General features: G+C 40.2%; 1 protein-coding gene across 9 annotated transcripts in view; it reads left to right on the top strand.

Annotated features, from left to right (window-relative positions):
• The window catches only part of HIBCH (3-hydroxyisobutyryl-CoA hydrolase), a 150911-nt gene that overhangs the window by 36742 nt on the left and 101878 nt on the right, over positions 1 to 12291 (top strand). For 2 of the 9 annotated variants that reach the window (XM_072612669.1, XM_072612671.1), the window contains exons 2-3: positions 180 to 355; positions 2211 to 2475. The exons of 5 other annotated variants lie outside the window; for them this stretch is intronic. In XM_072612669.1, coding sequence (XP_072468770.1) covers positions 2441 to 2475 — 35 coding nt within the window. In that variant the 5' untranslated portion in view covers positions 180 to 355; positions 2211 to 2440. Of the gene's footprint in view, positions 1 to 179; positions 356 to 2162; positions 2476 to 12291 lie in introns of those variants that run through there. 2 more of the 9 variants (XM_072612668.1, XM_072612670.1) reach the window with 2 other exon arrangements.

The raw sequence follows: 12291 nt of genomic DNA, 5'->3' as shown, positions 1-12291 counted from the left end.
AGCAAGGGGGAGGCTTTAGACTCTCTCATCTGTAGCTGGCATGAAGTCTAAGGACATCTCTGCCATTGCTGAGAGAGGCAGTGTCAATACCATTGGTTTACTCCAAGTCTATTTGGAATCACAATACATGTCCCTACTATTGCTTCTCTTTGTGTTATGCCTATTCTTTCCTGCCCTAGGTGAAGGACTATTGGAATTGGAATGGACTAGTCTGCGAGTTTGTGAGCTTTGAGTCAGTAGAGGTTCAGGAACTTGAATCTATGCCAGAGTTTTCAGATTAAGCCCAGTCTACTACAGCCCCAGTGAGCAGCAATCCAACAGTGGATTGATCCCCTACACCAAGATGCCAAATCCCGTAAGCATGAAATGGACTCTGTCCATCAGTCACACTATATTCAGAGAAGAACCTGGGGGGAGGGGGGGCTGAATGCTTTGTTGCAACTACTTTAAGTCTGAACCTATTCTCCCCAAGAACTGAGGTAGTATAGGAGACAGTGGGCTCCTTGATGGTTGTACTTCTCTTCTGGCTATATCTTCTTGGCAAATATCGCTTTGTAAAAACTAATTGATGTTAAATGGTACTATGACACTAGTATTTATGTCAATCAATGGTGTCAAGGAGATGCTAACCCTAACTGGTGATTGCCATTGGAATGAACATACTGGAATGGGGCCTCAAACTGATTCTTTTAGAGAAGAACCATAACCTCTCTGGGGTACCTCTAGAATAATAAAAGTTAACATTTACATAGAGGTTTCTATGTGCCAGGCACTGTGCTAAGCACTTTACAATTGTTATCTCATTTGATATTCACAAGAACCTTGGGAGGTATCTCCAACTTACAAATGAGGAAACTGAGGCAAACAGGATAAGTGACTTGCCAGGGTCATATGACTAGGAAAGGTCTGAGGCTAGATTTGAATTTAGGTCTTCTAGGTGTGTAGGTGCCTCTAGAATTCTGAAGGGCACATGTAGCCTTGCTCTGAGGAACCCACCTTACACATCAGTAGAAGTGGAAATTGGAATAAGGACTCTCAGCGTTTACAAGAGCTACAAGAAATAATAAGAAAAAGCATCTATTTAAAAAGTCAGGTATTGTTATTTCATCCTTGAGGAACTAGAGAATCATTGAAGATTTTAAATAGGATTGTAGATTTACAAGAAAAGACTTTAGGAGTCATCTAATCTAATAATCCCTTCTTTTTAGGGGTGACATGATCAGATCTTTATTTTATGACAATTTAATTTGGCAGCTGTGTGGAGGATGAATTTAATAGAGGAGAGACTGGAAACGGAGAAACCAGTCAGGAAGTTGTTGTCATAGCCTCAGGCAGTGCAGATGAGTCCCTGAATAATGGTGGTGGACCTGTGATTCCTGAGAAGAGGGTGGATGTAGGGTGTTGTGGAGAAAGCAATCTATGGGACTTTGAAGAGTTGATGGTGTATCCAAGATTGCAAATTTGAGTGACCATTGGGACGCTGATACACTCAACCAAAAAAGTGTATTTTGGCAAAGCTGTCATTTTTCTTAGTCATCATCATCATCATCACTATTATTACCACCCCGACACAGTCTTACATAAATTGGGTTACTATTTTCATGCCAAATAAGACCGTTTAGCTCAAGTACAACCTTTCTAAAGGTAATAATCCTATCTTGCGCCTCCACTGGCTGCTGCCCTTTCTCAAGATTACTTTTTATACATTATGTATTTCACGTTCCCAAGATACATTGTTTCCCCTCTAACCACAATGCAGGCTCTTTGAGGGTAGGAACGGTTTAGTTTTTGCTATTGTATTCCTAATGATTAACACACCGTTTGGTACAAAGTAGGCACTTAATGTTTATTGAAGGAATATCATTTTAATTTCTGGTATTCATGTTATAAGCAGAGTTATGAAAAAGCAACAGCAATAAAACTCCTTGGACATTTTGAAAGTCGAAGAGAAATATTTGGGGATGTGAGATTCTTGCAAGAAAACTGAATGTGGAGGCTGTGTGTATACAGCACTGGGGGAGAGAGGGATCCGCCTCTGATATTTCAGTCCTGCAGCAAATCCCACAATAAGATCTTCCAAGCGCTTTCCCGATCTGGAGAGCTGACTCCCACAAAAAACCGAGCGAGGCTCCGCCCAATCAAGCCAAACCCTCCCCTTCCTTCCTGACGTCACAACCACGCCCCCTCCCTTCCTCCGCCCTCCCTTACAGGACCCCGGCTCCGCCCTCTCCCGCACGTATTTCCTCTGACTCGGGCCCTCTTCGCCCTTCACCTCGAGTACCTAGACAGAAGAGCCCCCGGAGGGCTGCTCTAGGCTTCCTGGAGGACCGGGCTTCTCTACTGCTCCAGCAGCGGCCTTACGCCTCTCCGACGACGTCTTGGGGTGACGTGATCACTTAGCGCGTTGGAGCCTTGAGTGTGGCTGGTAGCCGTCCTCAGCATGGGGCTTTCGGAGGTGCTCAGGCCTGTGTCCAGGTGAGTGGCCGAGCCACGTGCCCCAACAGCTGAAAGGTGACTGAGGAAAGGCAGCGTCGTGGCCCAGCCTGGACGCTTTACTGTCTTCGGCCTGGACTTAGAGACCAGCACCGCTTTATTCCCGGACCCCTGCCCTCCACTCCCTTCTTTGCTCCAGTCTCGCCCCGGCTTATTCTCCTGTGTCTTTCCCTCTTTTCCCTCTTTCCTCCGTCTCTCCCTTCCCCTCCCTCCCCTGATCTCCTTTCTCCCCTCTCTTCTCCTTCCTCCTTCTCTTGTTTCTTGTCTCACTTCCCTCCTGTCTCCTTCAGTCTCCATCCCTAGCCGTCTCCAAGCACCTTAATTTGCAGAGTTTTCATCACTGTTGTGCCTTGGCACTCCAACCTTCCCTTCACCCCTTTCCTACCAGAAAGTTACGCATAATTTCAGAGCCAAGTGAAGACAATAGAGGGCAAAACAAGGAAAACCCAAAATAGATAAATTACTGAATTCAACGAACTATTAAATACCTACTGTTTGTGGAACACCCTGCCAGGTGGGGGTAGGGTACAAAGTTTATTGCCCCTGCAGTACTTACATTCCTGCCTTTCTGAAGAAACTTGGGTAACTGGTTGAACTTATGTGCACTTCTTTTGTTATTGGACACCCACGCAAATATTTACAGCTATCGATCGAACATTAACTACCTGTGACGTATTAGTGCCTGGGGATGCAAAGATGATAAACAGTTCAGGTGTTTTAGAGGTTTAGCATCTAATGGGGGGAGATAAGATGTTTACACAAATAAATTTTTTGGTAAAAAGTGATCAAAGGGATCAGATTGTGGAAGTCTAGACAAAGTAGAATGCCAGGATAAGGAGTTTGTGTTTTATTCTATATTACAGTAGGGGAAGTCATGTAAGGTCTTTGAACTGGGGAATGACATTGGGAAAAAATGGGAACTGTGAAGGATGAATTGGAAGGAGGAGAGACTAGAAGCAGGGAGACCAGTTAAGAGATTATTATAGTATTCCAGATTAATGAAGTTTTGAACCAGAGTGGTGGCAGTAAGAATGTAGAGGAAAGAGTAACATAATGGTGTGTTCAGGACTGGACAAGTGATTAAGGAGTTGGGAAAATTAGATTTTTGTGTCTGGGTTATGGAGAAATGGCATTACTTTTAGGAAAAGTAGGAAAAGTAGGAGGTTGGGCAGTTGGCAGGTAAATTGATCAGGGTGGGGCTTGTTGAGTTTCGGGGGTTGTTGTAACATCCTGGTGGAGATTTTCACCAGGGAATTCCAAATGCAGGATTAGAACTCAGCAGGTAGGTAGGGCTTGTTGACCTGAAAACTTGGTTAGAGAAAAAAGGCAACAGGCTAAATGAATGCATTTTATGATTTAATTAATTAATCAATTCCCTATTAAAGACAACGGTAACACAATGCATTATGGAGCCAGAAATGTTCTGGCTGGCTAGTGCAGAAATCTTCTGGCTTATATACATTTTGCCGTGAGAAAGAAACTCTCCTAATTAAGCAAACCATAAATTCAGTAAGACAGGACAATTAACAAAGCAATGTCAGTTGGGCCTTGCGATTCCAGGCTGTGTAAACATATAGTCTCTGTGACATACAATAAGAAAATCCCACCAGGCTTCCTGTCCTAAACAGGCCTTTGAAGTTGTTTATCTTAACAGAGTTTGGCAAAAGCTGAAGTTACAACCCCAGGCATCTGTGTTTTTCTCTTAACACTAGGATGCTAGAAGAAGGGTCTGATAAGGAAGTCCCATTTGCCCATCAAAAGGCATCCTCTAAGCAAAGGAGACTATTAGGTCCAGACTCTTCTTAATTCAAACTTTGGCCCTTATTAAAGTCTAAAATTTATATTAAATATTAACAGGCTGGAGATAAAAGGGTTTGGGAGCCATCTGTTTATAAGTAACAATTAAAGCCATGGGAATAAATGAAATTAGCAAAGGAGAATGATAGATGAGAGGGACAGAGATCTTTTCCAAACCCTTTAGATTGTAGAACTAGTTTAATAAGATGATTGCATCACCCATTAAAATAAATTCATCTGTTGCTTGTTCTAGCAAAACCATAGATCTTGGATATAGACTTCCAAGAGACCTAAAGATTTGTCTAGAGATCTAGACTAATTCCCTTACTTTATGAGGAATTTGAGGCCTGGAAAGGCCACCTGACTGGCCAAAGATCATACAAGTAAACGGAACAGGTGGGACCTGAGCCAAGGTAATCAGACTTGAAATCCAACTTTCTCTTCACTGTGTCATAGTCACTGCAATTACTGCAGACTGTCACTTTCAGGTGAATAAGGTGAAATTTGATGGGGATTTGTAAATAGCAAAAGTTTTGAAATATGGAAGAAATGGGAAGAATCTTAATTCTATTCTATTTTAAAATACTTTAAAAGTGCTTGACATTCATTTTTTAATAATGAAAACATTTTGAGTTCCTCAGGGGAAGGGGTTTTTATAAAGATGCCTTTCACCTCTAGTAGACTGAGCTGAATGTCTGTATTGTACTAATCTTCACTCTTTTCTGGAAAATTTATAAATTGCTGCTATGCATGCACGTTTGAAATGAGAAGCATTAGTCGGCAAAATTTTTAGAGAATAATTGGGTCATAGGTGAGATTCCTTTCTTGATTAGAAGGTCAATAGTCTTTTTTTTTTAGTCATTCTAAGTTAGTTGAGTTGTCCCTTCATCTGAACTAACACAGATTTAGTGAATCATGAAAGTGAAATACTTGTTCTAATGATCTGCTGCCTCAAATGTTTTTTAAAGTTGTGAGAAGATAACCTAATGAGCAACAAAATATAAAGACTGATTATGAGTCAATAGAGGTAGTTAATGACTTGGAGAAGGATTAATTGCTATATAGCCCCAGATCCTTTGATGTCAATCCAGGTCTCTAGAAGGAAATTTCCTGGTAAGGTGGACTCTGAGAGGCAGAATGGTATCAGGCTCAGGAAAACCTGGCTTATTTAAGTACTGCATCTGATGGGTACTGACTGTGTGACCCTGGGCAAATCACTTAACCTCTCAGTGCACTAGGAAACTCTTGAAACTTAGCAGTTGCATTGATAGAGAGGATTTCCTTATCTAAGAAGTACTTATAGAAATGAAATCACAAGCCTAGTCCCTATCCCTAAGACATCTAGCTGGGAAGGATCTGGAGCCACAAATATTTTCTCTTTGGTTGAGCCTTGAAGGGATGCTTTATATTTAATCCTGAGCAATAGTAACTTGAGGTAGCAAAGACATTAGGTCAGGGTTATGTATTCAGACATAGGCCAATCCTTAGAAACTGGGTTAGCTAGGTTTTGCCAAAAGAAAAAAAGTACACATAAATATATTTTTCATCATGCATTTTTATACAAAGAGTTTATTGGAAGCATTCCTAGTAATTTTTTTTTAATTTAAGGTAACGAACTAAATCAGATCCTAATATAGAAAGGTTTGTTCCCTCCCTTCCCTCAGGACAGGACAGATTGTTTCCCCAACTGTAATATAACCTTCAGGACAGGAGCTATGTCTTATATTTCATAATCTGTATAGTGTTGAACACATAGTAGCCGTGTGGGTTCTTTGGCAGAAAAAAAATGCAGTGACCTTTGTTATTTTAAAGGAGTTGTAGTTTTGAGACAAGTCCTTTAAACAGCGTCCAAGTAGTTTGCCATCACCTCTAATGGTTGTTGCCAGGCAAGGAATCCGCGCTTGATCTTTCTAGCTCAACCAGTTGGGATGTCCTGTATCCCTTTTCCCTTCTGTTACTGAAGTCCTTCAGAAGGCCCTCTTCCTATGTTTCCTTTTTTCTTTTCACTTTCTTTTTGTCTCTTAAGAGGTTGGTTTCTGACTTTATCATTCAATTGAAACTTCTCCCTAAAGTTACCAGTGATCTCTTAAGTGCTATATCTAATGGCCATTTCCCAGTCCTCAGCCTTCTTTACCTCTCTGTACTCTTTGACACTGTTAATCATTGTCTTCTCAATACTCTCTTCTCTCTAAGTTTCTGTGACACTTTATCCTTGTCCTCCTACCTGGCTGACTCCTTCTCAGTCTTCTTGCTAGATCATCCTAATCACATCTGGTTATGATGGATGTCTCCCAAGGCTCAGTCATGGGCCCTCTTCTCCCACTATGCCATTTTGCTTGGTTATTACATCATCTCCCATGGATTCAATTATAGTCATTATGCTGAAGATTCTCAGGTATACTTATCCAGCTATAACCTTTTTCCTGACTTCCAGACTCATGTCTCCAGCTACTTATTGGATATGTTGAATTGGATATCCCATAGTTATCTTAAACTCAGCATGTATAGATAATGAGTTCATTATCATTTCCTGCAAACTGTCTCCTTTTCCTGAATTTCCTATGATTGTGGAGGGCACCACCTTCTTCTGTCATCTAGGCTGAAGATTCGGGTATCAAACTTGACTCTTCACTCTTTCTGTCTTCTCATAGTCAATCAGTTGTCAGGTCCTGTTTCTGCTTTTGTAACATCTTTTATATACACCTCCTCTCTTCATCACCTCATGCTTGGACTGTTGCAGTAGCTTTTTGTTTGGTCTTCCTTCCTCAAGTCTCTACCCATTCCAGCTCATCCTCAACTTAACAGTCAGTTGATCTCCTTAAAATGAAGGTTTGACCATATCACTCTCTTGTACAATAAATTCTAACAGTTCCGTATCACATCCAAGATCAGACATGAAGTGCTCTGTTTGGCATTCAGAGCCTTCATATCCTGGAACCCTCCTGCCTTTCCAGTCTTCTTAAACATTAGCCCTCTCCATGTATTCTGTGATCCGATGACACTGGCTTCTTGCTGTTTCTCACATAAGACACTCCCTGTCCTCCCTCTGTAAATTTTTCTTGCTTATTTCTAATGCCTGGAATTCTCTCCTTACTCATCTTTGCCTCCTGGCTTCCTTTCTTAGCTCAAATCTTATCTTTTACAAGAAGCCTTTCCTTATTCCCCTTAATTCTAGTACCTTCCCTCTATTGATTCCATCTAATTTGTCATATATCTCTTGTTTATAAATAGTTGTTTGCTTGTTCTTTTGTTCGTTAGATTGTGAACTCCTTTAGATCAGCGACTTTCTTTTGCCTTTCTATATATCCTCTGGGTTTAGCACAGTGCCTGGCAAATAGTAAGTGCTTAATAACTTAATTAGTGCTACTACTTCAGTAGACAATGCATGATTAAGTGAGGAAGTTACCTATATCTCACTTATTGTAATTTGTCTTTTTTACTAAAATCAAAATATAATTGTTGAGCAATACAATTTAGGGTAATTCAGTTTATTTTCTATTTACCAAGAAATATAAACATAATAAACAAGCATCAGGAAACAGTTTCTAGGTTCAGATGTTACTTTGTATTGATGAACATAAGAAGTGGAGGAACAAGGGATTTATTCCATCTTTAGAGAGACTCAGAGAAGGGTTTTGGAACCTTTCTTTTGCTTCAAGACCAGATATTTATTCTATCCTCAAATGACTCTAAAACCTCCAAGTTTTATTGGCATAAACTCTTCCCCAGTCTTATTTTTCCAAACTTTTTTACCATATATACATTGTTACTCTTAGGCTCTAAGCTTGACCAGTTTATACTGTGTTCTGTAGGGGTCTAATGTTCCTGAAAAGGCCAGCCTAAAAAGACCAAGGTCTCCCATTGCATCATGGGTGATCTCCAGTCAACCTGATGACTGAGATGACTCAGGAGGAGAAAGTGAGGATGGTGACCTTACATAGCCCTCCCTCACTCAAAACAAAATCAAGCGCAAGTCATGTCATCATTTCTCTGATATCATGCTCTTTGAATACTTCAGTATTTTTGCCAAGAAAACTCCAAAAGGGGTCATGGAGAGTCAGACATGACCAGATATACTGGTACCACAGTGTAATATGGTATGCTATATGAAATTTGCTGTAGCTCAGAATTCAGTATTATTAGAGTCTTACTTGACCCTTATTCAAGGAGATTTATTTGCTAGAATTGCCAGAAGATTTGGGAGCCATCTGCTTAGTTAGCAATTGACATCATGAGAATGAATATGATTAGCAAAGGAGAGTGAGTAGTTGAGCAAATCACTTAACCCCTCAGGGCCTCAATTTCTTCATCTGTAAAATGGGGTTGATAATATTTATGCTTCCTACCTCACGGTGTTGTGAGCAAAGCACTTTGCAAACCTTAAAGGGATGTACAAATGTGAGTTGTAACCTACAGCCCAAAATGCTTTGGACTCACAGGGGAAGGAGGGAGCAAACATTGATTGAGCACCTACTGTGTGCCAGGCCCTGTGCTAAGCGCTTTACAGATGCCTCATTTTATCCTCACAAAAACCTGTGAAATAGATGCTGTAATTATCTCCATTTTCCACTTGAGGAAGTTGAGACAGACAGAGGAGAAGTGGCTTAGGGTTCCAGAGCTAGAGTGTCTGAGGACACGTTTGAACTTAGATCTTCTTAAGTCCCAAATTCAGCTCTTACCCACTGCACCACCTAGCTGCCTCAGTTCCAATAAATAATCATACTCTAGGATACCTTCAGGGTTTTCCCTAAGGACATCTAGATTTAGATTGTATTTAACCCCACTTTTAGGATACGGGTTATTCACTTTCCTTCTACAAGACACTCTTCTGCAAATCTTATCAGTGCATTTGTATTTCAAGCAATCTTTTTTTTACAAGGTGTATAGAGAATGATTATAGGCAGCATTCTTCCCATGCTGAACTTGAGCAGGTTCCTTCCTTGCATCCTAATAGTCATTGAAAAAGGGTTAGAACACTAATAGAGTGTGTCCTAGAAACTTCAGTCTTGATTTGACCTTTGCTGCTGTCCCTGCTTCAGATACTTGTCAATGCCAGTTTTTCTAAGCTGTGTCTTTGAGACTGGCCTGTGCCTTTGCTTATGATTGCCATCTTCCACAATCAGCTTCTTTCTTCCTTTTGGTTCTTTCAGCAATCCTTGCTGGTTGTTTTTTTACACCACATGAATCTGCAGAATTACTGAAAGAGCATTTGTTCTCCTTCCTCCTTTCGCTGCTCCCCCTTTGGGGGTTGAAGGGTTGGGGGGAAGGAAAAAGGAGGAAAGGCTCAGCTACTTGCTACATGAGTGTACGGGGTAGTAGCATGGCATAATGGATACAGTGCCAAACTTGGAGTCAAGGATACCTGGGTCTGCATCTCACCTCTGACATTTATTAGTTACTAGCCATGGGCAAGTAGCCCTCTTTGAAACTCAGTTCAGTTATTAGTAAAAGAGAAATGAGAATACCTGCACTTGTAGAGTTTACTGCGTTGTATTGTGAAACTCAAATGAGATAATTATATAAAGCACTTACACACTTACGCTCTTTATAAATGCTGGCTGTTCACTTAGGACAGATTTTACTTAAAAGTTTGGGACTTTTTATTAAAATTAATATAAAAATATAATACATTTCCATAGTCAGGTATTGATGATCTCTTTGGACTTAGTGAGTCTGTCATTTAAGTCACAGTGAAAAACTCAAGATCTTTCTGGGAGACAGAGATAGGGGTAGGGAGTAGATCTAGAATTCCATTGGTATAAAGAATTCCCGAGTTAGGAAACTCCCTCTACTAATGAAAATCACTACTCTCTCTTCCGCTTACAGACTTAACCACCTAAAGCACTGAAATGTTAAATGACTTGCCCAGAAATATAGTCACTATGTATATTAGAGGCAAGAATTGAACGCTGGTTCTCCTGGCAGTTAGGAGGACTTCTACCCACAATTCTGTAATCATTCTGGATAAGGAGAAATTCTGAAGTTTAGTTCTTGAATTCTCAAGTCTTAGCACTTAACATTTTCTGAAGCACTTTAACATGCATGTCACGTTAATTTTTGCATCCTGGGATAAAAGGTAAGTATTATCGTCATTTTACAGGTAAAGAAACTTAGGCTTATAAGTTAAATGAACTCAGCTACACAACAAGAAATTGGGTTTAGTTTTTTATTTTCTCACTTCAACAAAATAAAGATGTAAATGGTATAAGATCAGATTTTGAAAGTTCATATAAATTTAGTCACAAAGTAATGTGAAGTGGCAACAACAACAGAAATATACAACTTTTGGAATATACAGTGCTTTTGCTTCAATTAGCAAATTTAATTTTTGAAGTCATTAGTAAAAAGTAAATTTGCAACTTCATTCAGTTTAGTTCCTCACTTTAGATTCTTCTCTTTATCAGTGAAATGCCCACTATAACCTTTCTTATCAAGAAAGAATAAGGAGAGAGGATTACCAGGTAATCAGGACCTCTCTCCTCTCATTGTTGTAACTGTTCCCTACTGATCACTCTTGCAGTTTTCTTAATGACTGTAATGCCTGGACTCATGGTCTCCATCTTCTTCCCTATCCCCTACTATTATTCTTAGGACTTTAGGATTCATGTTGATAACTCTAGATCAAACGTGATAAATCCTTATTTCCTGCAGGGATAACTCCAAAGCTTTCTTCCCCCCCCCCTTCATTGCACTGCTATACTCATACCATGGCAAATGACGTAACATATTTCACTGAGAAGAAGAATGCTATCCTACATGAAATCTCCGAACTCTGTGCATTCTTCAAAACTTGTCAGCACTGTCATGGAACATGATGGTCTTTCAGGTGGGGTATCTGTGTGTTTCTCACCTTTCTCTGTGCTCCACAGCTTTGCTGCAGTTCTTTCTTTCCCCTAGCTTCTTTCCCAGAGATGTATTTAGACCTCAATCCTGAATTAAATTTTCCTTTGACTCTCATAACTTCCTTGGTCCTCTGTTTCCTCATATGTAAAATACAGAGTTTGGACTAAATGGTTTATGAAACCTCATTCAGCTTTAGATCTATGATCCCAGGCCCTTTTTCTCTCTAGCTACTGGCCCATCTCTCTCCCTTGTCACTCCGGAACTTGGAAAAACAGTGCCTTTGCTCACCTCTCAACCCTAGGCACTTTGGTCTTCACCTTTCCAGTTCCCCCCACCCCAAATTCTGTTGAAACTATTCTATGTTTTCAGTGACCTAACAACTAGATTCAGAACTCTGTTTTTTCACTTCTCTTCCTTCTCCTTCTCTGCCTCTTGGTAGTATTTGAATTCCTAGCTTCCTTCTTAAGGCTTAGCTCAGGATGTAACTCCCCTCAAGATTTTCCCATTTGTGAGTACTTTTTCCCTCCTGAAATTAATTTATATTTACTTCACTGTGTGTTGGATGTATGTTGTGCTATTCCTAGTGCCCACCTCACACAGTGCATTGTACATATTAGACACTTAATAAAAGTTTATTTGAATTTGAATTGAATTTTATCATATTGTTTGCTTTGCTAGTCTGATACCTGATGGTTGTGGCAAAGGCAGTTTCCTAAATTTCACAGGATCTGTTTTAGAGCTGGAGGGGCCTTCAAGGTAATCTAATACAGTACTCTTATTTTATATGTAAGGAAGCTGAGTCCCAGAAAGGTTAAATGGTTTTGGTAATTAAGTATATATTAAATGTTTATTATGTTCTAGTCACTGTGCTTAGTACTGGGGAGACCAAGAAAAACGAAACAGCCCTTGTCAAAAACTAAGTCCTTAAAAAAATTGTCAAGAAGCTGACATTCTAACAGGGAGGGATGACAACAGGCAAACAGCTGTTAATGTTCAAGTTATATACAGTATAAATGGGAGGCAGTCTCAGAGAGAAGTCACTAGCAGGTGGGGGTTAGGGCTGGGCAGACTGGAAGAGACTTCTCATATAAGATGGGATTTGAGTTGAGTCTTGAAGGAAGCCAGCAGGTAAAAGTGAGGAAGGAGAGCATTCCAGGC

The sequence above is a fragment of the Notamacropus eugenii genome, chromosome 5 (genome assembly GCF_028372415.1).
Source record: "Notamacropus eugenii isolate mMacEug1 chromosome 5, mMacEug1.pri_v2, whole genome shotgun sequence".
In the NCBI taxonomy this organism is placed as follows: domain Eukaryota; kingdom Metazoa; phylum Chordata; class Mammalia; order Diprotodontia; family Macropodidae; genus Notamacropus; species Notamacropus eugenii.
Note: the sequence above shows the minus strand (reverse complement) of the source record. Positions and strands in the feature narration are given on the sequence as shown.